Source organism: Maniola hyperantus, chromosome 25 (assembly GCF_902806685.2).
Source record: "Maniola hyperantus chromosome 25, iAphHyp1.2, whole genome shotgun sequence".
NCBI lineage: Eukaryota > Metazoa > Arthropoda > Insecta > Lepidoptera > Nymphalidae > Maniola > Maniola hyperantus.
The window spans coordinates 1,077,662-1,103,933 of record NC_048560.1 but is presented as its reverse complement, the minus strand read 5'-3'; the positions used below and the strand labels follow the sequence as shown (position 1 = coordinate 1,103,933).

At 40.0% G+C, this 26,272-nt stretch overlaps 2 protein-coding genes across 2 annotated transcripts in view; both read left to right on the top strand.

The window, feature by feature from the left end:
* Positions 1-26,272, top strand: part of LOC117993847 (neural/ectodermal development factor IMP-L2-like) — a 73,403-nt gene that overhangs the window by 33,158 nt on the left and 13,973 nt on the right. The gene's annotated exons all lie outside the window — the stretch shown is intronic.
* On the top strand, positions 22,394-24,146 carry LOC117993949 (uncharacterized). The gene is made up of 2 exons (XM_034981827.2): positions 22,394-22,747; positions 23,131-24,146. The coding sequence occupies exons 1-2, from the start codon at positions 22,618-22,620 to the stop codon at positions 24,144-24,146; spliced, it is 1,146 nt and encodes a 381-aa protein (XP_034837718.1). The 5' UTR covers positions 22,394-22,617.

The window sequence follows — 26,272 nt, the reverse complement described above, 5'->3', positions numbered from 1 at the left end:
TTGAAGGAAATTTCTAAATAATTTTAAATACACATCAAAAATTGCGAACCCGCGTCTCCTGGGATCGCGCCTGTTTGATGTGTATTTAAAATTAAAATTATTAATTATATAAAAGGTAAGTACCTATTCCATCGACAAATAGGAATGTAACGTGTTAGGTGCATTATAACTGTGACAAAGAAACCTGAGCAAACCCGCCGGGTATTATCTAGCGATTTATAACGTCTAGACACTGTAACAAAAACTGTAGGGCCCTTTTGGACGACAGGAAGAATGTTATCGTCATTGTGACGTATGTAGGAAGCGGCCGCATTCCGTTGGGCGTTCTATGAATGACCGATGGTGACCATATGTTATGGGAAATTAGGATAAACCACCATCACAGGCAGGGTACATAGCTCGTACAACCGATAGACGTTGGGGTCCCAAGGTGCTGGAATGGTGACCTCGCACCGGAAGACGCAGCGTTGGAAGACCCCCCACTAGGTGGACGGACGACATCAGACGAGTCGCAAGGAGCCGCTGGATTCAGGCGGCGCACTACCGTGGCGTGTGGAAGTCCCTACAAGAGACCTATGTCCAGCAGTGGACGTCTATTGATTGATGATGATGACTATCACTAACTTCACCAATAACTGTGTCAAACTCTGGAATTCTCTCCCCGCTGAAATACGTCAGGCGAAATCCTTAAACACCTTCCAAAATCGTTTGAAGAACTATTATTTATCTATGTAAAACAGCATTATGTAGTATATTAAAAATATATGTATAGGTATATATATTTACATATATTTGTGTATTATTCGTATGTATTGTGTATGTTGTCTAATCACGTGCTTTCGTTATTCCTTTCGTCACCCCTATTTCACCCCCTTAGGGATTGAATTTTCAAAAATCCTATATTAGCGGATGCCTGCGTCATAGTAGCTATCTGCATGTCAAATTTCAGCCCGTGCAGTAGTTTGAGCTGTGCATTAATAGATCAGTCAGTCAGTCAGTCACCTTTTCCTTTTATATATTTAGATTAGGTACATTTGAGTAAGTAAATGTACTTACTGGAAATATTTGCGGACGCTCTCTGAAAACTGAAAAGTAGACAAGTGTTAGACAGAGAAGAAGAAGATTGATGCTCTGGAGATGTGGTGCTGGAGGCGAATGCTAGGAGTCTCATAGACCGAATTTCGTATCAAATCTCTATACTCCAAGAACTCGGCATTAAAAAACTACTTTCAGCGTTAGTACAGAGTCGCATAATATTAAAATTCTTCGTACACGTCTCCCGGCGTGAGAGTGACTCCATCGAGCATCTTGTCGTGCAGGGCAGGGTGGAGGGCACCAGAGGTCGATGAAGGTCACCCATGCGATGGACCGACCAAATTAAGCCTGCTGTGGGCGGTCCTTTGCACGAGTGTACCAGGCTGTCAGCCAGCAGAGAGAAGTAGCGAATGCTCGTGAGGCATATAACATCTGCCCTCAAAGACATTGCTTCGTGATGACAACGACCACTCTGCCAAGAGTGATACGTCGAAGAAGAAGATAAATGAATTCGAGTTCTCGGGACTGTCCCGCTTCTAGCATGGATGATGGTCGACCTACGTACAGGAAACACGTGGCAACATCGTACGATCGTTCGACGTAGTAAGTCCTCCCCGCGCGAGCCTCGCAGTTACACTCTACCTACAGGCACACACGAGTACTTGACACTGATAAGTGATAAGGATAAGGGGCGCGGTTGCTTATCACTATACCTATAGTACGCGACAGGTCGAGATGGCAATCGGGATGGGATCGAACCGCATACCCGCACAGACCCCACGCTCATCCGGTGTGGGATAGCGCGGGTGACATACTGGTGTGCGGGGCGTTCCCCCGCCTCATGCCTCGATTGCCACCTTGACCTGTCACGTACTATACAGGTTACAATTTATAACTCAGTAGGTAAGTAGCTATGTTTCTAATAGACATGAATCGTATTACAAAAACTGATCTTGGACTTTTAAATGAATATGATGCGCGTGTGTTCGTTCGCGTGGATACACTTAAATTTTCCGGGAGAAAACTAACCTAATGTCCGTTTCCAGTTCCAAGCTATCACTGTACGGTACGCAAGGGCGGATCCAGCTTTGGTGCCAGGGGGGGGTCACATAGTCGTGGTCAAGTCACAACATCTCGACCTCTTGCGACAGGTCGAGTTGGTAATCGGGGTATGACGAGCGGGGGTTGCCCCCCCCCCCCCCAACCCCCGCTCGTCCGCAACGCCCCGCACACCCGCACGCAGGGCCGTCTTTAACCTATTGGAGGCCCTGGGCACATTAGAATAACGGGGCCCCTATGATCTTGACAGAGTAGGTACTATTTTCTTGGAATAGGCAAAGAAAGCAGATAAGTCACGTTCAAGACGTATTATAAATGCGAATGTTTCTATCTATCTGTTACCTTTTCAAAGTCCATATTCTAAATCAAAATTTGGTACTATTCAGAGATAGTTAACACTCGGAAACGGCTTTTTATCCCGGAAAATTAAAGGGTTCTCACGGAAATTTTAAAAAATTAAGTCTATGTGGACGAAGTTGCGGGCATTAACCAATATAAAGTAAAAGCGCGAGCGAAGCGAGCGCGAAATTTTTCATATATTTACGAAAAAATCATAAGGTAGCTACTAATATTATAAATGAGAAAGCGTGTCTATCTACTTATCTTTTACCATTTGACGATCTATCTTTTTGACCAGGTACTACACAGAGAAAGCTTTCGTCCCGGAAACCTGCATACACTTTTTATGCGGAAAATCAAAGAGTTCCTACGGTTTTTTGAAAACCTAAATCAATGCGGACAAGGTTGCGGGCGGGCAACAACTAATACAGAGCAAAAGCGCGAGCGAAGCGAGCGCGAAATTTTCTGTCTGTCTATCATCTTGTTAGGTACTTTTTCACGGCCAAATGTAGGTAGGTAGGTACTACTCAGTGATAGCTTGCATCTCGGAAGGGATTTTTAATCGTAGTGAACCGTACGTGCGAGCGAAGCGAGCGCAAAATTTATGACATTATTTACAAAAAAGAAAAGATAAATGTCAGAAATATTGTATTACGATATAGATAAATGCCAAAAATTTTGTACTAAAAACTATAAAGTCATCTGTTGTATAAAGAATAGTTCTATTATCTTTAGGGGTCCCCAGATGCAACGATCGCTTGGATAATAAAAACTTTACTATAAATAATAAACGTAAAGGACCAATCCGACCAATACATTATAGGTATATAATACATATTATTTTTTACTTTTAGAGGTTTTTACTGTCGGGAATTTTTTAAAAAGTGTGAAAAAGAATGAAATATTCTATCATTTGCGTAAAGGCAATAAAGATCGGATATAAGACTATTTAACAATCTCTACGGTCCTTTGTTTGAGATGGCTTTTTTGACCGTTGATTTTATCGAAATAAATATGTTTTTGGGTATTAAAATATCGGTTGGTCTGTTATAGTTTGGTGATCTGGCAGGGACTACTGGGCCCCAATCGATCGTGGGCCCTGGGCAAGTGCCGTGTGATGTTCTTCAATAATTGAAGAACGACACACGAAATGTGACATCTCGATGAAAGGTAGCGGTGGCGCGGTAAAATTCAAATTTTGGATGCGTTTGTTCGCAAGAACATAATGTTTTTGCCATCATACAAAATATTATATTAAATTGATTAAGTATTGAAGGAACTTACATAAAATCTAGGTATATAAAAATATAAAAAACATTATTTTTAACAATTTTAATTAGTGGTCCACCTAGGTCCTGGACGCAGCCCAGGGGGGGGTCATGACCCCCGTGACCCCCCCCCTTGGATCCGCCCTTGACGGTACGCGGCAGAAAGTAATGTACATCGGCCTTTAGAATGTCATTTCGGCTTTGTAGAGCGTTGTCTCTGTTTCTCATACCTATATCGTATGAGCAATAAGGCCGCCTTTGCATACAATTATTTTTTAGTTTTAGTTTTTTTGTAATAGTTATGTAAATTTTTTTTTGTGTGCAATAAAGTATTTCTATCTATCTATTTCTATCTATCGTTTTGTCGGTCTCAACGACAGAGACAATGCTCTACAAATCCGCTATCTCCTTCTAAAGGTCGATTTACATTATTTTCTGCCGCGTTACTCTTTTTTTCTAGGCAGTCTGTAAATAAAAGTGATACTATAGGTAGATACAGTAGCGCGCACAGAGTTCGAAGCCAGGGTAAGCATTAGTAAGATAGACCTTAGATACACCTTATATAGACCTATAGAATGGCAGGTCCTAAAGAAAAATGAGCACTGGTCCTTACAACTAGGGTAAGCAATACTTTTATGCCTCTATGAACTGCACGCCACTGGGTAGGTACTAGGTACCTACGACTTGAAATACCAAATCCACGCGGACGAATAATATACGTATCTTGTATACAGTGGCGTGCAGGTCATAGAGGCATAAATGCACTGCTTACCCCAGTTGTAATAGCTCAATGCATATTTTTCATAATGACCTGCCATTAAACAGGTTCCTACCTAACTAATGCCTACCCTGGCTTTAAACCCTGTGCACGCCACTGCTTGTATAACATAGTATAATAGGTGGGTATACTATGATATTACGTAGCACGTAGCACACTACACGTGTTCGTGAAAGGATATACCTTCACCACGATATGATTGTGATAATCACGCATAATGGCCAGGGCTGCCAACGTTCACGTTATAACGTGAGAGCCTAATAAGATAATAAAATAAAATAAGATAGCACCTGTAATCTAAATACTTATATAAAAGAAAAATTCGACTGACTGACTGACTGATCTATAAATACATAGCTCAAACTACTGGACGGATCGGGTTGAAATTTGGCATGCAGAATTCAGATAGGTATTATGACCTAGGCATCCGCTAAGAAAGGATTTTTGAAAATGCAACCCCTATGAAAAATCATCATCATCATCATCATCAGCCTGTGGACGTCCACTGTTGGACATAGGCCTTCCCTAAAGAGCGCCACCACACCCGGTCCTCAGCCTTCCTCATCCAGCCACTTCCCGCCAGCCTCTTTATATCGTCGGTCCATCGTGCTGGAGGGCGTCCCACACTACGCTTGCTTAAACGCGGTCTCCACTCAAGGACTTTCCGGCTCTACCACTGGCATGACCTGCCCACTGCCACTTCAGCTTGCTAATAGTGAAATGAAAATGAAAAATATGTTTAGAAAATTTTATAGATACACTAGCTTATACCCGCGACGTCATCCGCGTGGACTACACAAATTTCAAACCCCTGTTTTACCCCTTTAGAGATTGAATTTTCAAAAATACTTTTGTACGGGAGCGGTGTGCAGGCTCGACCGTACCAAAGGGGAGATCTCCCACCGAGCGGTTGGTTGTGCTCGGTAGCGCCAGCTGGGCCGACGGTTATGTCTTGAAACTTCTATATATAGTCCAGATTGCAGAAAACTCCGTTAGTGCGATTGCTATCGGCGGTACATTTGTTCGGGACTACGTCATCGATTGAACAGCGCCATCTAGTTTCTATTGTGGTAACCGCCACATCACTCCCCTCCGAGACGAACGCGTAGTGTGAAGCAGTGAAGAGAGGTGGCGTTGTAGCGTGAAGGCGTGTGAAGGAAGGGCAATGGCTGCTAACCAACCAGAGAAGCGGTGGACCAGGACGCTTGTAGCTGGTGATGGAGTGCAGGGCCATTGTGCCCCGAAGCTGTGGCTACATCCGTCTTACAGGCCTCGATGTGCTTGCTGTTGCTGCTTGTAGACTTGGAGTTTGGAGGAGACGTCGGGCTTGCGGTGTGTGATCCAAAGGTGTTGCGATGTATGCGATCACCCTTGATCACGTATGCGCCAGTGCGGAGTGCGGCGGTGTGCGGTTTATCTTCGATGACGTCGGCTGTTGTAGTGTGCGACCATTCTTGATTTCGTCGGTTGTTGAGGTGTGCGACCGTTCTTGATCACGTCGGGGTCACCAATGTACGGGAGCGGTGTGCAGGCTCGACCGTACCAAAGGGGAGATCTCCCACCGAGCGGTTGGTTGTGCTCGGTAGCGCCAGCTGGGCCGACCGGTCATGATTAAATTGTACGGGAGCGGTGTGCAGGCTCGACCGTACCAAAGGGGAGATCTCCCACCGAGCGGTTGGTTGTGCTCGGTAGCGCCAGCTGGGCCGACGGTTATGTCTTGAAACTTCTATATATAGTCCAGATTGCAGAAAACTCCGTTAGTGCGATTGCTATCGGCGGTACATTTGTTCGGGACTACGTCATCGATTGAACAGCGCCATCTAGTTTCTATTGTGGTAACCGCCACACTTTCTTAGCAGACGTCTACGTCAAAATAGCTATCTGCATGTCAAATTTCAGCCCGAGCCGTGCAGTAGTTTGAGCTGTGCGTTGATAAATCAGTCAGTCAGTCAGTCAGCTTTTCTTTTTTATATATACATATACACATATAGATAACTAGCTTATGCTCGCGACTTCGTCCGCGTGGAGTACAAATCTTAGTTTTAATTATAATTTTATCAATTTTAAGTAATCTCTTGTGGCCTTCTGTTCAAACTAGATTTAGATTTAAATAAAAATTATGTAATTAGGTACGCCGTTGATTACTTTCCAATAAACAAAATAAAATAAAATAAAATCCCCATTTAGCCCACCTAGTGGTAGAATTTGGATAAGTCATTTCAATGGTCTTTACAAAGAACACACCCTCCAACGGCTAATTTTTACTCTAGATTTTTAATGCATTTTCAGAATCTACACCAAGCGAAGCCAGCTAGTTAAAAACAATAATATTTAAAAGTTCTCTATCGAGCTTGTACCAACCCTATATGCACAACAATGTCACTAATGTAGCTGTTACATACATGATCAAAAAGTGGCATTCATAGCATTGACTTATACATTACTTCGTAAGGACAGGGATAGAACAAACAAAATTGCACCGACTCAGTGGTGCTTTAGCATTAATGCAACCTCAGTGACGTCTGGATTTCAAACGGTTCGTTCATTAGTATCTAAGGCGCTGTACGATGCGTGCGTTCGACGAAAATGATCGCGCGTTCTACTAAAATATCCTATTGAAGATCGCGCGATCATGCGATGCGTTCATATTGTAATGCAACGCACGATGAAATCACATCGCATCATCGCGCGAACGATGACAATAGGACGGCGCCTAAGAGGTGGCACTGATTTATTTGGTTCCAAAACCGTGAAAAACTTTGTTCGCTTGACCATATCTTTGTCATTTATATCGATGATTCATTGAGGATATCTGTAGTTTTATCATTACCTACTACTTACAAGATGATCTTATCTTCCACGGGGCAATCACCTGGCTAACCAAATACCTAGGTACCCAACCCACTAACGAAGGTTATGTTCCTATGTCCGCTCGTATTTATTCCATTACAAGTTCAAAACAAAATGCAGACGCGCAAAGTTACGCAAAACAAACTAATAACCGTACCTTCAAAAAAACAAATACGGTGAGCGCACCAGTGCATACATAATCCCTCGCCTAATAAATACTTTAGATAACAAGTTTAGAAATGAACTAACTAGATTTAATTTAAAATATAAGCTAAAATCCTATTATATTAACAAATTGTAATGATCCCCATTTTTGTATGAAATGTAATGTAATGAGGGTTTCTATAAACAATTTATATTGTTTATAGAAACACTATTATTATTATTATGTATTAAGAAGTAGACGGAATGACACACTTTATAAACCTTCGTGGTTTTTTGCTGTGTCTAATATGGATTTGTTAAACATTCTTTATGTTGGTAATTAAAAAAAAAAAAAGTTAGCCCTTGCCTGCAATCTCACCTGGTGGTAAGTGATGATTCAATCTAAGATGAAAGCGGGCTAACCTGGAAGGGGTATGGCAGATTTTATTAAACCAATACCCGTTTGGATACCTATATGGCAGTTTTTATACGCGACAGGTCGACATGGCAATCGTGGTGGAGACGCCCGTGCGGGTGTGCGGAGCATCCGCGTCCCCCGCCCCATACCTCGATTGCCATCTTGTACTGTAGGTACAACCTCCCCGGCGCAGTGGTAAGCGCTGTAGTCTTATTAGTGGGAGGTCCCGGGTTCAATTCCTGGCAGGGATTTGGAATTTTATAATTTCTAAAGGAGATCGCCCGTAAACGGGCCCTCTTTTGTGGCGTCGTGTCAAGACTTAAATTAATTTTTAAAAATGTGTTATTTTTTTACGATTATATATTTTATTACGACTTTCGTTCACTCTATTATTGAAAATATCCATAATTACAGTAAACATCAATTTATTTTGAAGAAGAATTAATTAAAAATAACCTCAATATCAGCAGCATAAAAAAAGATTTCTTTATAACCAGGGTGAATAAATGGAAATGGTTCGCAGAATATAAAAAGGTAATTATTTGTCTACAAAATAAAAATAAAACCATGGTGACATAACAATTATACTAGAGGGGGCCCAAAGCTCCTAAGAAAATGGGCAATCTCCTTTCTGGTCTGGTCTGGTGGGAGGCTTCGGCTGTGGCTAGTTACCACCCTACCGACAAAGCCGTGCCGCCAAGCGATTTAGCGTTCCGGTACGATGCCGTGTTGAAATCAAAGGGGCATGGGTTTATTAAAAACTGCCATACCCCTTCCAGATTAGCTCGCTTTCATCTTAGACTGCATCGTCACTTACCACCAGGTGAGATTGCAGTCAAGGGCTAACTTGTATCTGAAAAAAAAGGTACTAATAAAATGCAATATCTTCCATCACATCATCCTAGTCCGAAGTCAATCATCTTTAAAGACTGACTCATTTAAAACGTACAAATGTACTTTAAAGTCATCGCTTCATCAAAATTAGACGCAGGAAAAAACCTATGCAAGTGCTCACGAAAGCACCTTAACCGATTTTCAGCTTTAATGACAAACAAATAGAGTCTGGATTTATTTGTTCGTGTTACACGTTAATTGACTTGTCGTCCGATCGTCTGTCCGTGCAGTGTGTCACGTAAACCGAAAAAATGAAGCATTTCCATTGTTATATACGGCACGATATTCCGAGTTTAACGGTTTTATTTCGGAAGATCAATTTAAGAATGAAGTAATATCATGTATAGGACATTTTAGTAGCGGACTGCAATCCGAATGAGATCATAGAATTTAACTTCAATTCTACATATTCCTATACAAATAAATTGTAGATACATTTCTTACAACGTTACACAGTGTTTTCAGTAGAAACGTTTCTCCTTGCAAAACAGGCACGCAGAATTTGTACTAAAATTACACTGTTGTTTAAAATTTAAAGATTCGTCTACTAGGTATATATTATTACAGTACGTGGCAGGAAATAATGTACATTGACCTTTAGAAGGAGATAGCGGATTTGTAGAGCATTGTCTCTGTCGATGAGACCGACAAAACGTCATATAGGTATGAGTGACAGAGACAACGCTCTACAAAGCCGAAATATCACAAGTTGTGGTTTGCATTAGGGAACAAATTTTGAAAGCTTGCAGTTGAATCTTTTTTGTTTTTAACTGACTAACTAATTGTGGATATTTTTTACTATCAAAGAACCACTTGTGGCCATCTGGATACTTCTCTAATCGCTTTTAGAATTTTATTGTAAACTATAAAGAACTACTTCAGAATTCAGATCTTCAGAGCTTCAAAGCTCTTTTTATAATAAGCTTTGTTTATGATTCAAACACTTTTGAGTAAGTATACCTATACTACGTTCTACGTATACTATGTTCGCGACTACACAAATCTCAATCGCCTATTTTACCCCCTTGGGGATGAAATTTTCAAAAATCTACGTGCAAAAAGACATTGCCCATTTTCTTAGGAGCTTTGGGCCCCCCCTAATATAATTGTTATGTCACCATGGTTTTTATTTTATTTTGTAGACAAATAATTAACTCTTTATATTCTGCAAACGATTTCTATTTATTCACCCTGGTTATAAAGAAATCTTATTTTTTATATTGCTGATATTGAGGTTATATTTAATTAATACTTCTTCTAAATAAATGCATGTTTACGATTCTAACTGTAATTGTGGATATTTTCAATAATAGAGTGAAAAAAAGACGTTATTTTTTTTTAAATGTGTTATTTTTTTTACGATTATGTTTTCATAAAAAATAATAACACATTTAAAAAAAAAAATAAGTTTTGACACGACGCCATAAAAGAGGGCCCGTTCACGGGCGATCCTCCTTTCAGCCCGATCCGTCCAGTAGTTTGAGATGTGCGTTGATAGATCAGTCAGTCAGTCAATCATCTTTTCCTTTTATATATTTAGATTTTTCTTTTATATATTTGGATTAGACTATACCCTCCCGTGGTCGGGTAAAAAGTGAAAGTCTGTTGCCATGCGACAATGGAAACCCGCCTAACTACAAGATCTAGGCCGCCAGTTTTTTCCTTCAATGTCGTTACCCATTCCCGTTTATTTCGTCCAAGCAGGTAAAAAAACTATTCCTTATCAGTTGCTAGGCGTGGGCATGGGGATTTACTATTTCCGAGATTTTTGGAAAAAATTGGATTTTTGGGCATTTTGGGCTAAGTTTTTTTAGGTTAATGGATTGATGAAGAGATAGGCATTTTGTTAAAGTGCTTTTAGGGAAGTCTTCTTAAAATAATAATTGGCACAGTGACATATTATTAGTTATTCATAGTTCAAAGCTTCAAAGCGTTAGTTTAGAAGGAATTTTCTGGTGGGAGGTTTCGGCTGTGGCTAGTTACCACCCTACCGGCAAAGCCGTGCCGCCAAGCGATTTAGCATTCTGATACGATGCCGTGTAGAAACCAAAGGGGCATGGGATTAAAAAAACTGCCATACCCCTTCCAGTTTAGCCCGCTTCCATCTTAGACTGCATCATCATTCATCACTTACCACCAGGTGAGATTGCAGTCAAGTTGCGGTGAACATACATAAAAAAACGAGCCGAATTGAGAACCACCTCCTTTTTTGGAAGTCGGTTAAAAATATCTACTTAATTACTGATGTAACAGTTTTAGAGAAAAAATCATAACACAAGAACATCGAAAAAAATCGTTTATAAATAAAACATTTTGTCAAAATTATTTATAAATTTTTTCAGTGTTATTGTCTGTAGACTGTGACCCATAACATTAGCCAAAATAGACATTTTTTGAAATGTTTTGATGGAATGTTATGGAATGCAAATATACCTCAATTTTTAGGGCGCCGCCGCCGCGCCTCAAAAGAAAAAAAATTCAAACTGTTCAGAAATCTCGAAGAAAAAAAATCTCGTGTACATTTATTTATACGCAAGAATGATACCTAGGTGTAGCTACTTATTATGAAACCTATCTAATCGAAATGTTGCTAATCGCAAATCTTAAGAACAGCTGAACCGATTTCGCTAATTCTTTTTTCATAATATTCCTTGAAGTAAGAGGATGGTTCTTACGGAGAGAAAAATTTGAAGTATAAAAAAAATTAAAGAATCTACTTTTAGGCGGTACGAATTTCGCCGGGTCAGCTAGTAATTAGTATTTTAATATAATAATTTTTGGCGATTCATTTGCAGTTGAGGTTAATTTAAACAACAAAATAATTACACGTCATAGCCTTCCAAATTACGGAACCCTCGGTGCACGAGCCCGACTCGCACTTGACCGGTTTTTTACAATGTTTTGTCTCTCTGTCATAGTACGCGATCTCGTAGTATTCCATGATCCATATGTAAACTAGATACCTATACTACAAACATAGAATATGACTATGTTGTTGGCGCCACGCGCCGCGGCAGGACAGCTGCAGACTCCAAGTAGACGGTCCGATTTTTAGGTACAACCATACCCGCGACGCAACATAATTATGTTTTGAGTTTGTTGTGGGCTCTTCTCAGACCTGGGCGCGTTTGGAACCCTCGTAGCTTTAGTTTTAAGTACGTATTAATTATCACCACTAAATCATCTTAAAAATGAGCCTCAATAGCTCAACCGGTAAAGGAGTGGACTGAAAACCGAAAGGTCGACGGTTCAAAGTCATCAAACACCGCCCGTTGCACTATTGTCGTACCTACTCCTAGCACAAGCATGACGCTTATTTGGAGAGGAAAGGGGAATATTATAATATTAAAAAAAAAAAAAAATGACAATCAGGAAGCGTAAAATGTTACCTATTCTGAATAACTAATTTGAGTTTGAGTTTGAGTTTCCTTTTTTTTAAATTCTATAGGCTTATTATATAGGCAAGACATCGTCAAGGTCCATACGTAGTTGACATTCCACGTAGGTACTAGTGATGTAACGAATATTCGCATTCGTGTTCGCGGATATTCGCATCTTTTTGCATATTCGCTTTCGCATTCGCGAAATTACTGCGGAATCCGCGAATGTCCAAAATATGACATTCGTTACAACACTAGTATAGGTAATCCGATCTCGTTTGTAATCCGAATCGCTGGGATATGGAACGCCCTTCCGGCATCAGTATTCCTTTCCACTTATAATATCATCATCATCAACCAATAGACGTCCACTGCTGGACATAGGTCTCTTGTAGGGACTTCCACACGCCACGGTCTTGCGCCGCCTGAATCCAGCGGCTACCTGCGACTCGTCTGATGTCGTCCGTCCACCTAGTGGAGGTTCTTCCAACGCTGCGTCTTCCGGTGCGAGGTCGCCATTCCAGCACCTTGGGACCCCAACGTCTATCGGTTGTACGAACTATGTGCCCTGCTCATTGCCACTTCAGCTTCGCAACCCGTTGAGCTATGTCGGTTACTCTAGTTCTCCTACGGATCTCCTCATTTCTGATTTGATCACGTAAGGAAACTCTCTCTATCGCCCGCTGAGTGAATCTGAGCTTTCTTATGAGGCCCATAATTAGCGACCATGTCTCGGGTCCATACGTCATCACTGGCAACACGCACTGTTCGAAGACTTTGGTCTTCAAGCACTGAGGAATTTTGGACAAGAAGACATCTCGAAGCTTCTTGACTTGAACGCTGTCGCATTGTAGCTGTCATTCTGCGGCATTCGCGCACCAGTTTTTTTGCAAGGTTTTTTGCACAAGGCCGTGGTAGCACCTCTAGATTTATTGGTTGAGCCGCCATATTCTTTCTCATGGGCAGATTACACCTACCGAGTACAGTGGCGAGTCAGTGTCCTCGGCCGAGTACTCGGTTGGTATAAACACTTTAACAAGTGCAATTTCGCCGCAATTTCTCAGCCACAGCACTGTCTCGGCCGAGTGACATTTTACTGTCTCGCTTCACTACTCGGTAGGTGTAATCTGCCCATAAGCGATAATATTATTATGGTTAAAAAAAATTGATTGTATGAGTTCTAAGATATGGACTTTTCTAGAACTCCTTGACAGCGGTATTTGTTTAACAAATCAAGGTTAAAAAAAACCGTTGTATAAGCAAATGATTCGGCCTTCATCCTGAAGAAGATAAGTACATACTATGTAAAACAACTTTTTATTATGCTAAGTACTTAAATATTTATTGTGGAGGATTTTTGGGTTTTTTTTTTTTTTTTAAAGAATATTAGCCAATGATGAATAATATTCCCCTTTCCTCTCCAACTAAGCGTCAAACTTGTGCTAGGAGTAGGTACGACAATAGTGCAACGGGTGGAGTTTGAACCGGCAACCTTCCGATTTTCAGTCCACTCCTCTAACCGTTGAGCTATTGAGGCTTGAGATTTTTAGGTCAAAGCTACGCAGCAAATTATTAAAAAATCTTTTAACTGCAAAAACTCAGTCAAATGCGAGTCGGACTCTCACACGAAGGTTCTGTACACAGGTTCCATACCATCGTACAAGAAATAACACTTTTTAGGGTTCCGTAGCCGAATGGCAAAAAACGGAACCCTTAAAGATTCGTCATGTCTGTCTGCCTGTCTGTCTGTCTGGATGTATGTCACAGCCACTTTTTTCCGTCTCACTCGTTAAAGTGTACCACCAACCGAGTACTCGGCCGAGGACACTGACTCGTCACTGTACTAGGTAGGTGTGATCTGCCCAAAATGGATAGGATCACATAGTCGCGTCGTAGAGAAACTCCGAGCATAGCCCTCTCCATCGCCCGCTGAATGATCTTAGAAGCCTTTTTATGAAGTTCATAGAATATAACAGCCTCTGAAATGCTCTGAATCTTTAAACCGATTATTCGAAATCTCATGACCTATCCATCCATCCATCCATCAGCCTGTTTGCGTCCACTGCTGGACATAGGCCTTTCCAAGAGCGCGCCACCAAACACGGTCCTCCGCCTTCCTCATCCAACCGCTCCCCACCACCTTCTTCAGGTCATCGGTCCAGCGGGCGGGGGGTCGGGGGGTCGTCCTACACTGCGCTTACCGGTACGAGGTCTCCACTCCAGAACACGTCTGCCCCATCGGCCATCGGTTCTGCGACAGACATGGCCTGCCCATTGCCACTTCAGCGCGCTAATCCTTTGAGCTATGTCGGTCGCTTTTGTTCTTCTGCGAATTTCCTCGTTCCGGATTTTATCCCTGAGAGTGATACCCAACATAGCTCGCTCCATAGCACGCTGAGCGACTTTTAGGACTCATGACCTAACTAGTAAACAATCGAATTCCCCATTGAATAGTAACGTTTCAATTTGCGGATTTTGTTTTCAAAATATCGCATAGCTTTCTATTTTAGTGCGGGATTACTCGTACCTGGCGCCAGGAATAGGTAATCAGGAAGGTGTCGAGTGACTTAATAACATTCCTTCTTAGCTTATTAGCTTATTTAGCTTATTAGTTTATTTCATCAGATCGTTAGCATTAAACTTATTCTGTCGTACGCGTGCCTTCGTTTGACAAGACCTCAAACATTAACAAATTAATTTTACACTTAAGGTGACGCAGTACGCCCGACCGAACCTGTTTGCTTTTCACTTGACATTGTATGAGAAAGGTGAGAGGCACGATGATTTTCACCGAAATCAAGGGTTTAGGAAAAATATTTTTGAGAAAAAACTACTAAGTTTATGTTTGCAAAGTATAGTTATTTCAACTAATGAATAAATAAACTATGTCCAATGTTAAATTTCTTTAGAATTTTCATACCCCTAATCTTATTTATTTACGCCCAAAGTTGTCATAAATTTAGTGTTAAAATAGGAAACTTTTGACCCTCGTAACTTTAAGATCAATATTTTTTTCAATGTTTTATATATCAATAAACCTAGATAATGACGAGATTAATCGATATAATACTTAGTTTTGAGCGTACAGTATCAAGTAATGTAGTAATTACCCTCCTACGTTTGTATGAAGAAAGCATCGTCCTGAGTACCCTTAATACGAATTCTAAAAATGTTTAGTACAAATGAAATGACTTCTAAACTTAGAGAGATCCGACATTTACATTAAAACATTTGCACTAAAAATATGAATTATTTAAAATTTAAACTATACCGTGCAATAAAATCAGATCACCCTTTGACGACCTCCCTGGGGCAGTGGTGAGCGCTGTGGTCTTAATGAGGTCCCGGGTTCGATTCCTGGCAGGGGTTTGGAATTTTATAATTTCTAAATTTCTGGTCTGGTCTGGTGGGAGGCTTCGGCCGTGACTAGTTACCACCCTACCGACAAAGCCGTGCCGCCAAGCGATTTAGCGTTCCGGTACGATGCCGTGTAGAAACCAAAGGGGTATGGGTTTAATAAAAACTGCCATACCCCTTCCAGGTTAGCCCGCTATCATCTTAGACTGCATCATCACTTACCACCAGGTGAGATTGCAGTCAAGGGCTAACTTGTATCTAAATAAAAATAAAAAAAAACCCTGAAATTAGTTTAATATTATATTTACACTGGAATTCATAGACAAAATAGGGGCCTCTTCAGGGGACCACTCAGGCGATATATGTCATATTCAACCTTTACTCATTACATAAAGGTTGAATATTCAATATTCTTAACCAACTGTGGTGGGATTAAAAAAAGGGTTCACGGAACGCATTACTTACTGTGAATGTGGTCATTTACAAAGAGGAACCCAATTCTCATTCCCAAGAGAGCAAAGTTCGTAGGTAGTTTAGACGCCGTTCATCGTCGAGCCAGGAGACTTATCTTCTTCTTCAAGTGCCATCTCCTACCGGAGGTTGGCAATCATGAAGGCTATCTGGATCTTGTTTACTGCTGCCCTAAACAGTGATCTTGTACTCATGTTAAACCACTGGCGAAGGTTCTTGAGCCAGGATATTCGTCTACGGCCAGGTCTACGTCTGCCTTTTATCTTGCCCTGTATTATAAGCTGCAGTAGATCGTATTTTGGGTTGCGCATAACATGGCCCAGATATTCGAGCTTTCTCCTTTGCACACATTTGAGACTTATAGGCGAAGATTCACCACTTTTGGGGAAGCTTCAGAGTCTTGATCATCGCCGAAAAGTTGCCGGCCTATCGGTGTTCTACAGGATATATTTCGGAGAGTGTGCTCAGGAGCTGTTCGATCTTGTCCCTCCCTCACCTTTCTACCACCGTACCGCAAGACACCGGGCGAGTTTCTACCCCTATGTCAACTCTCAAACTCTCAAAATGTCAATATTCCATCTTCGCGTACGAAACGCTTTGCGTCATCATTCCTTATACGCATTGCTAGGGTCTGGGATACTCTTCCTAGATCAGTGTTTCCTGTCAATTATGATCCGGGTATCTTTAAAACAAGAGTGAATAGGCACCTTCTAGGCAAACGCGTCCCATCTTAGGCCACATCATCACTTCCCATCAGGTGTGATCGTGGTCAAGCGTGCGCCTATAATGAATAAAAATAAAAATAAAGTTATGTCCCCAAACGATTTAGCGTTCCGATACGTCGCCATATAAAAACCAAAGGGGCATTATTAAAAACTGCCATACCCCTTTCCATCTTAGACTGCATCGTCACATACCAGCAGGTGGAGATATCAGTCAAGGGCTAACTATCTGCTTTTTAGGGTTCCGTACCTCAAAAGGAAAAAACGGAACCCTTATAGGATCACTTTGTTGTCTGTCTATCTGTCGGTATGTCTGTCTGTCTGTCAATCTGTCGGTCTGTACCTTCCCGTTCCCCCTACCTAGAATCATGAAATTTGGCAGGTAGGTAGATCTTATAGCTGACATTTGGGGAAAAATCTGAAAACCGTGAACTTAGGATTAGATCACACAAAAAAAAAATTGCGGTCATGAATTAATAATTAGTATTTTCAATTTTCAAAGTAAGATAACTATATCAAGTGGGGTATCATATGAAAGGGCTTCACTTGTACATTCCAAAACAGATTTTTATTTATTTTTAGGTATAATAGTTTTTGACTTATCGTGCAAAATGTCGATAAAATACGATTGTAGTACGGAACTCTCAGTGCGCTAGTCTGACTCGCACTTGGCCGGTTTTTTGCATTGGTAAACTCCCGAATTCCGAACATACATATTTAAAACAACTAAATTTCTCCCGCACCTTTCGACGAAGCGTAAATCTTTCGCTCAACGGTGCTTTCCATAATAGAGAAAGAGGCAGCGCGTGCCAGACCTTCCTTATTTTATAAAAGCTGAAAGTTTATCTGCGTATTGTCCCCAACACTAAGACTACTGGGAGGAACGTTTGTTTGGATGTTTGTATGGATAATGGTGGCTTTGGGAGATAACAGGTAATAAAGATGTAAAAAGTCTTACGTCAAAGTATAAAGTCAATCCATACTAATATTATAAATGCGAAAGTGTGTCTGTCTGTCTGTCTGTCTGCTAGCTTTCACGGCTTAACCGTTTAACCGATTTTGACGAAATTTGGTACAGAGATAGCTTGCATCCCGGGGAAGGACATAGGCTACTTTTTATCCCGGAAAATCAAAGAGTTCCCACGGAATTTTTTAAAGACCTAATTCCACGCGAACGAAGTCGCGGGCATCAGCTAGTTTTTTATAGTTTCTTTGGAGTAGTATTTGAAATCACGATATGAATTGCCAGACACAGTGTAGACTGTGTAGAGGAAACCCCTACCAGACACTCTTAAACGTTAAAATGAAGACGTATGGCAGTCGGTTGCCGTCGTACAAGTGTCTGGCAATGCATGACGTCATTTCTAATCTATCCTAAAGAAAAAAATAGACTTTACACTTTGACGTGCCGCCAAGCGATTTAGCGTTCCGGTACGATGCCGTGTAGAAACCAAAGGGGTATGGGTTTAATAAAAACTGCTATACCCCTTCCAGGTTAGCCCGCTATCATCTTAGACTGCATCATCACTTACCACCAGGTGAGATTGCAGTCAAGGGCTAACTTGTATCTGAATAAATAAAAAAAAACGTAATATTTTTAACGCCTTTATTATCTGTTATCTCGCAAAGCCACCAGCCATGATTCAAACAAACATCCGAACAAACGTTCCTCCCAGTGTTGGGGACAAAACGCAGAGAAACTTTCAGCTTTTATAAAATAAGGAAGGTCTGGCACGCGCTGGCTCTTAGGCCATAATCTGAACAGTAACGTGACCGCAAAACTCTTGATTTAGAATAATTACAAACTCAATGGAAACTTTAACTTTCCTCGGATTGCATAGGGCTATGAAAGTAGCGATCTTGTAAAAAGTCTTGTAAAAAACGACAAATTTCCATGTCATCTTGTTTTAATCTTAGATAATAATAGGTATCCTTAGGTCCTTTATATTATGCCAAATTACGAATACGAAGATTTTGGTTTTATTGTCTTGCGAGGTGTGAAAAGTAGAGTTTTGAACTTGGGGATTGTATTAAGCAAGATTAGCAACAAAACTTGCAGAAGTTGACTTTCGCAAGTTATTTCTACTGTGTAAACAATCACTTCCGCAAGTTTTGTAACTTGCTGGACTTGCCGCAAGACACAAATGTATGTACATTTACAATATTGCTCGTAGTGTAAACAGTTCTGCAAGTACTTGCAGAATAACTTGCAAGAAGTTCTTGCTAGTCTAAACCTCTTGGGCGCCCCTAAACCCCATGCTTCACTCAGGATTTTAGATGCAGTACACCCTCGCTACGCTCGGGAGCTACTCTGGACTCCCTCGTTATGCTTGGGATTTATCCCGGTGCCCGTGACGTAAGACATTACATTACCCCCATGTTGAATAATCTACTATTAATTACAACTTGTTTGGTATGATGAGTATGTGCTTATAAGTATTCAACTGTACATCTCTACAGGCTGGCGATCAGAGCCTCAATAGCTCAACGGTTAAAAGAGTCGACTGAAATCCGAAAGGTTGGCAGGTCAAACCCCACCACGTACAAGGAGTACGACAATAGTGCAACTAGCATAAGCTAGCATAAGCATAAGAAAAGGAAGAAAAACATCATTTTCGAGTCACGCACCGAGGGTTCCGTACTACAGTCGTATTTTTACGACTTTTTGCACAATCTTATCAAAAACTATTAGGTATGCATAAATATAAATAAAAATCTGTTTTAAATACCCCACTTGGTATACTAATCTTGACTTAAAAACGGAAAACACTAATTATTTGTTCATGAATACATTTTAATTTTTTTTTTAAATATATATATATTATATATATATTGTTTTTTTTTTTAAATTCAGATACATATCCACAAATTCACGGGTTTCAGATTTTTCCCTTATGTGTATGTACTGTAAGACCTGTCTACTCGCCAAATTTCATGATTCCAGGTCATCGGAAAGTAGGTACCTACCCTATAGGTTTTTTGATAGACATAAAAGACAGACAGACAACAAAGTGGTCCTATAAGGGTGCCTTATTTTCTTTTGAGGTTTCCCTTAAATAAAAAAAAAAATAAGGAATAAGTCAAACTTTTTGGACGCCCCAGAATCATCAACGCCAGCGTGGTCGGCCGAGGCGACGTTGGCGTGATGAATTAGATAAATTTACAGTTACGTGGCCTAAAGAGGCACGAAATAGAAAATTGTGGAAGGATCGGAGGGAGGCCTTTGCCCAGACGTGGGACAGCACAGGCTGATTTAGATTAGATTAGAATAAGTCAAAGTCAAAGTCAAAGTCAAATGATTTATTCAAAATAGGTAATAAATTACTCTTATTGATGGTCTGGTATGGTGTTAGATTTGTAAGATATAGTGGTGATAATTATAACGCAAACTTAAAACTAAAGCTACGAGGGTTCCAAAATGACGATGCTATCTACGCTCGCCAGTTTCGTGGCCCCAATTCCAAAAAAATGCCAAATGAATGTTGTTTAACATGGCCCCCGCAGACATATCGCAGATCTTTCAACGCGCTTACTCTATTTTTCTTAAAAACTAAAATATTTACACTAATTGTTAACATTTTGTTTACATTGAACCGGAAAATACGCATGCACCGTTGAAAGATATTGTAAACGAAACTAACGACTTGATTTAGTGATTAGATTAGTTCTTGGGTATACCTAAACGTGTACCTACATGATTTTGAATGAATTTTTCCACGTACAATTTTAGATTTCATCATCATCATCATCTTCATCAACCAATAGACGTCCACTGCTGGACATAGGTCTCTTGTATGGACTTCCATGCGCCACGGTCTTGGGCTGCCGACATCCAGCGACTCCTTGAGACTCGTTTGATGTTATCTGTGCACCATCATGATCAACCCTTTGGAAGGTTGATCATGATTTGACCGCATTTCATGATTGGTTGAAGGGTTAGGTCATAGTCTACCACGCTTGCCAAGTGCGGATTGGCAGATTTCACACACCTTTGAGAATATTGTGGAGAACTCTCACGCATGCAGGTTTCCTCACGATGTTTTCCAGCAAGTGTTATTTAATTGCTTAATATGCACATAAATGCGAAAAGTTAGAGATGCGTGCCCGGGATCGAACCCCCAACCTCCCGAATAGGAAACGGACGTCTTAAGCACTAAGCTATCACGTTCACGACGCACGGCTTCTGTTATTTAAAAGCGGTTAAAAAAACTTATACTAGACTAGATGATTCCCGCGACTGCGTCCGCTTTGATTTCGGTTTTTGAAAATCCCGTGGGAACTCTTTGATTTTCCGGGATAAAGAGTAGCCTATGTCCTTTTCCGGGATGCAAGCTATCTCTGTACCAAATTTCATCAAAATCGGTTGAATAGATGGGCCACGAAAAGCTAGCAGACAGACAGACAGGCGCACCGCACACCCGCATAGCCCCCGTGCTAACGCGGTGCAGGCGAGCACGGGTGACGTGCGGGTGTGCGGGGCGTCCCCCCGCCTCATGCCCCGATTGCCATCTCGACCTGTCGCGGACTATACAATACCTAGTAGAATGTATTTCGCAACAAAAGATAGTATTGTAATTTCATATCAGATCGCAGCGAGTAATCGGATATCGGAATGAATATATTTGAATCGATTTTACTTAATGTCTTCTTTAATAATTCTTCTTCGACATAGATTTTCTCGATATTTCTCCAAGTTGTTACATGGGCTGAGAATTCTAATCACTACTTATTATAAACTAGATAATGCCCACAATTTCGTTCGATTTAGGTTTTCAAATATCCTGTGGAATCTATTTGACTTTCCGGGATACAAAGTAGTTCTAGTAGTAGTAGACGGCAGAAAGTAATGTATATCGACCTTTATAAGGAGATAGCAGATTTGTAGAGCATTGTCTCTGTCGTTGAGACCGACAAAACGTCATATAAACATGTGTGACAGAGTCAAGTTAGGTAGTCAACGTAGAATTTCGAAAAAATCCTTTCTCAGTGGACACCTACTCTTTACAAAGGACATACCTAGGTACCCTCCAAATTTCATGTCTTTGATATTAGGTATATAAGTCAGTCAGTCAGTTAGTCAGGACTTTGAATTTTATATATCTATAATCTATAGATTATCTAAATTTTCCTGACAGCAAAAGCTGATGAGCTGAGCTTTCCTGCTAGTATATTTAATTATTAGTAAACGAAAAAAAATCACAATTAAGTAATAAACGGTCACCCACTTAATTCTAAATTGTTTTATTCAAACAAGAAACCCGATTTCCAAGAAATCGATTTTTACAGTGAAATTCTGAATGACTGAATCGATTAATTCTCATTGATCTGAAATTCAATGACATTTTGAAATCGATTCAGGCCACATTTTTCCATTTTTTTTACTTATCCTCGTGTATGCAGACTCCGCATCCTTGAAGAATTATTGGAACTGTTTTAAATATAGAGAAAAATCTGTCTGCGCTCTTAAGGAAAATGGATTATCCCACCCTGAGGGAACGGATTATTTTCAGTGTTCTGTGAAAGGAAAATCCGAGACATAGTCGCTAACTCAATGGGCTTCATAAGAAAGCTCAGGGGCGACGCCAAGCTCTGTCTTTCCGCGGTCCACACTGCAAAGATTCTGTTAAGTTTTATTATGCTTCACAAGCTTCATTCTAGCGATTTGGGGTTTTACTTATTGTAGCAACACTTTCTAGCCACCGGCCTTCACGTTATTTGTAGTAGGGAAAAAATAATTTACGTATGGTATCACTATTGTGTTCGCCATCTTGTAGACATCCCTGCATTGACTCATTAACATTTTCGTGCTCGAGGCCTTCGCACGCAGAATTATTTTTCAAAATTTATATTATAATATTAGGGTTTTTGAAGCAGTTTTTCAAGATTATAAAGAAGTTTCATCATGGGAAAACGGAAAGCACAGGAAGAGGAGGCAAAAATTAGGAAGAAAATAAGAAAATTGGAAAAGAAATTGGCACCAACAAGAAGACGTATAATGCGTTTACCTTCCAGCTCAAGTGACGAAAACAACGGTAAGTATCATTCGCAATAATTGCGACATTAAACAATACTATGATGCGAGACTCCGCTTTGGGTTTTCTCCTTCATTTTTACACCTTTATGAATATGATGCGAGACTCCGCTATGGGTTTACTCCTTCATAATTACGCCATTACACTATAATATGATGCGAGACTCCGCTATGGGTTTACTCCTTCATTTTTACGCCTTTTATGAATACTATGATGCGAGATTCCACCTTGGGTTTGCTCCATCAAATTTAAGTTTTACAAGCTCTTACTTTATTTACTTACCCACTTCATAATAATTTTTATTTTTCATTTGAAGTGGGTACCCACCTTACTTTTGGTTTTAACAAAAGAAGAAATAGAAAACGTTTCGTACGTTTTTTCAGATGTCAATCAGTCGGAGAATGACGCATTATGTGATCCTTTGTCGGTTTATTTTGACACCACGGCCGTACATGACGATGAACGTCCAGATATCGTGTCAGCGACGGCATTACCTGGAACAGCTGTCGAAACGACAGTTTTGCAAGACGGTGGTGCCGATTCTGCAGTCGCAGGTCTGGAGGGAAGTACTGACCCTGAACTAGATGGTTCAATTCTTTCATTGTTGGGTGACGCCCCTGAGAATAATAGTGAATTAGGACTACCTATACATAGGGATATTGCCACTAGGTGGCAGGAGATTTTGCAGAAGGGTTTAAAAGAAGACATTAAAAAAGACCTAATCAAATTATATCCTATACCTAATAATTTAGAAATATTGATACCGCCAATCCTAAATCCCGAAGTAAAGGCAGCATTAACAGAGCCTCTAGTGAAACGAGATTTCGCTATATTTCACAGACAGAAGCAGACCGGGATAGCATTGTCTGCTCTTGGCAAATCGGTAGACTCGATAGTAAACGATCCCGATAAGAATTTACAAAATATTGAAATAAAATCAGCCTTATTAAGACCGATTAGCGATGCCTGTCGCATTTTATGCGACTTATATCAACTTGAAACCAAGAGGAGAAGAACACATATCATAAATTCAATAAATAATAAGATGAAAGACATAGTTATGGACACAGTACCAGGGAAGTATCTTTTTGGTGACAATATATCAGAAAAACTCAAGACAGCCCAGGGTATTAATAGATCTGGGCAGATTTTAAAGGTCATACCAAATAAGACACCCTTCTCTAATTCAAACAAGAATACTATGACAGCTACACCTAGCAATGTCAAGTCTTTAAACCAGAGGACCCCGTATCGGAAAACAGCTGCACGTTCTTATATGGGGAAACAACGACTGCAGGATCGTGCAGCACCAGCAACGGTGGCAACAAGCAGCCGCCAGCGACACTACCGCCGCAGCCCGCCGCCGCCCCCTCGACGTCAGAGACAGCAGCGCTATTGAACAGTAACTACGAGGTACGTTATGCAGGGCGATTGTCTTGCTTCTCTCAACAGTGGGAAAATATAACTAGCGACCCGCTTATATTAGGCTGGTTAGACGGTTATGAAATTCCATTTATTTCTACGCCTAGTCGTGGTGATATACCGTATACTATTTCACATTCAAACCAGGAATTACTGGAATTTAATAAATGTATACAAAAATTATTGAATATCAATGCAATTTCGGAATGTAATCATGAGAAAGAGGAATTTGTCTCTAGTGTCTTTTTAGTGCCGAAACCTAATGGAGAGAAACGGTTTATTTTGAATTTAAAATGTTTAAATAAGTTTATTAAAACAGAACATTTTAAATTAGAAGATTATCGTACTGCAACCAAAATTATGTTTCCAGGTTGTTTCATGGCTTCTATTGACCTGAAAGATGCCTATTACTTATTGCCGATTCATGTATCATATAGAAAATATTTAAAGTTCAAATTTAATGATACACTTTATGCATATAATTGTTTACCGTTCGGGCTGGCGACGGCACCTTATGTTTTTACAAAATTATTGAAACCAGTAATGGAGTACTTCAGGTCAAATAATATACTAACAGTTATTTATCTAGATGACATAATGATTTTTGGTAAATCATATTTAGAGTGCAATAAAAATATTTTATTTATTAAAAACACGCTCGAAAATCTGGGATTTATAATAAATTATGAAAAGAGTTGCTTAACACCTAAAAGAGAATGTAAATATTTAGGTTTCATATTTAACTCTCAAAAGATGGTATTGAAACTACCCGAAGAGAAGAGGCTTAAGATTCAAAAATTAATTTTGAAATTCTTAAATACAGAAATATGTAGTTTACGTAATTATGCTAGATTTGTTGGTATGTTGATATCAGTCTGCCCTGCTATAGATTATTCCTGGTTATATACCAAGATTTTTGAAAGATTTAAATTTTTATGTTTAGTGGAAAATCCTTCATATGATCAGATCGTAAAACTTCCAAATACATTGCATGAGGATTTGTTATGGTGGTTAAGACACATAATGAACGATTATGCTAAAGTACGAACTCATCATTATGGGTGTGAAATATTCTCAGACGCCTCTCTTACGGGATGGGGAGCATACTGTAATAAGAATAAAGTCTATGGTTTTTGGACCGAGGAGGAAAGAATGCAACATATAAACTTATTAGAACTTAAAGCAGCTTTCTTTGCTTTAAAGGTCTATGCTAAACATCTTACTAATACGGAGATTCTTTTACGTATAGATAATACTACAGCTATAGCATGTATTAATAAGATGGGTAGCGTACAGTATGCACACCTGGAAAAAATTACTCGTCAAATTTGGCAATGGTGTGAACATAGAAAAATTTTCATATTTGCATCATATATCAGCTCCAAAGACAATGTGGAAGCAGACGCAATGTCTAGAATGAAATTCCAAGAGACAGAATGGGAACTTGCAGACTATGCCTTTCAGGAAATTATTCTGTCACTAAAACAACCTAGCATTGATTTGTTTGCTTCTAGAAATAATAAAAAATGTCCCATTTATGTTTCCTGGAAGCCAGATCCTGAAGCTTGGGCAATTGATGCTTTCACATTGTCATGGACTCATCTTAATTTTTATGCTTTTCCTCCTTTTTCCATGGTATTAAAAATGATACGAAAAATTATAGATGATAAAGCTGAAGGTATTGTTGTAATACCAAATTGGAAAACACAGCCTTGGTATCCATTATATAAAAAGATCAAAATCTCTAAGGAAATATACTTTCGCCCAAATAAAGAATTGCTCGTATCTCCTTTCAGAATTCATCACAATCTGCACAGTTCACTAGAACTGATTGCCGTGAGATTGTCAGGGAGACACTACTAGGACGACAACTTTCCTCAAGATCTGTGGATATCATGCTATCATCAATGACGGATAGTACGTACAAGCAATATGATGGCTGTATTAAATCATGGATTAAGTATTGTGAGGTTAAAAACATATGCTATCATTCTGCATCTATTCCGGAAATAATACATTACCTTAGTCAACTTTTTGATCAGGGAGTACGATATGGCACTATTAACTCGCATAAAGCAGCAATTAGTTTGTTAATGGGAAATT

Excerpts from the sequence above, each read along its gene's own strand:
- LOC117993949 (XM_034981827.2), top strand. The coding sequence starts at position 22,618 with ATGGGAAAACGGAAAGCACAGGAAGAGGAGGCAAAAATTAGGAAGAAA. Across the intron at positions 22,748-23,130 it reads CTCAAGTGACGAAAACAACG|ATGTCAATCAGTCGGAGAAT; the intron begins GTAAGTATCATT and ends ACGTTTTTTCAG.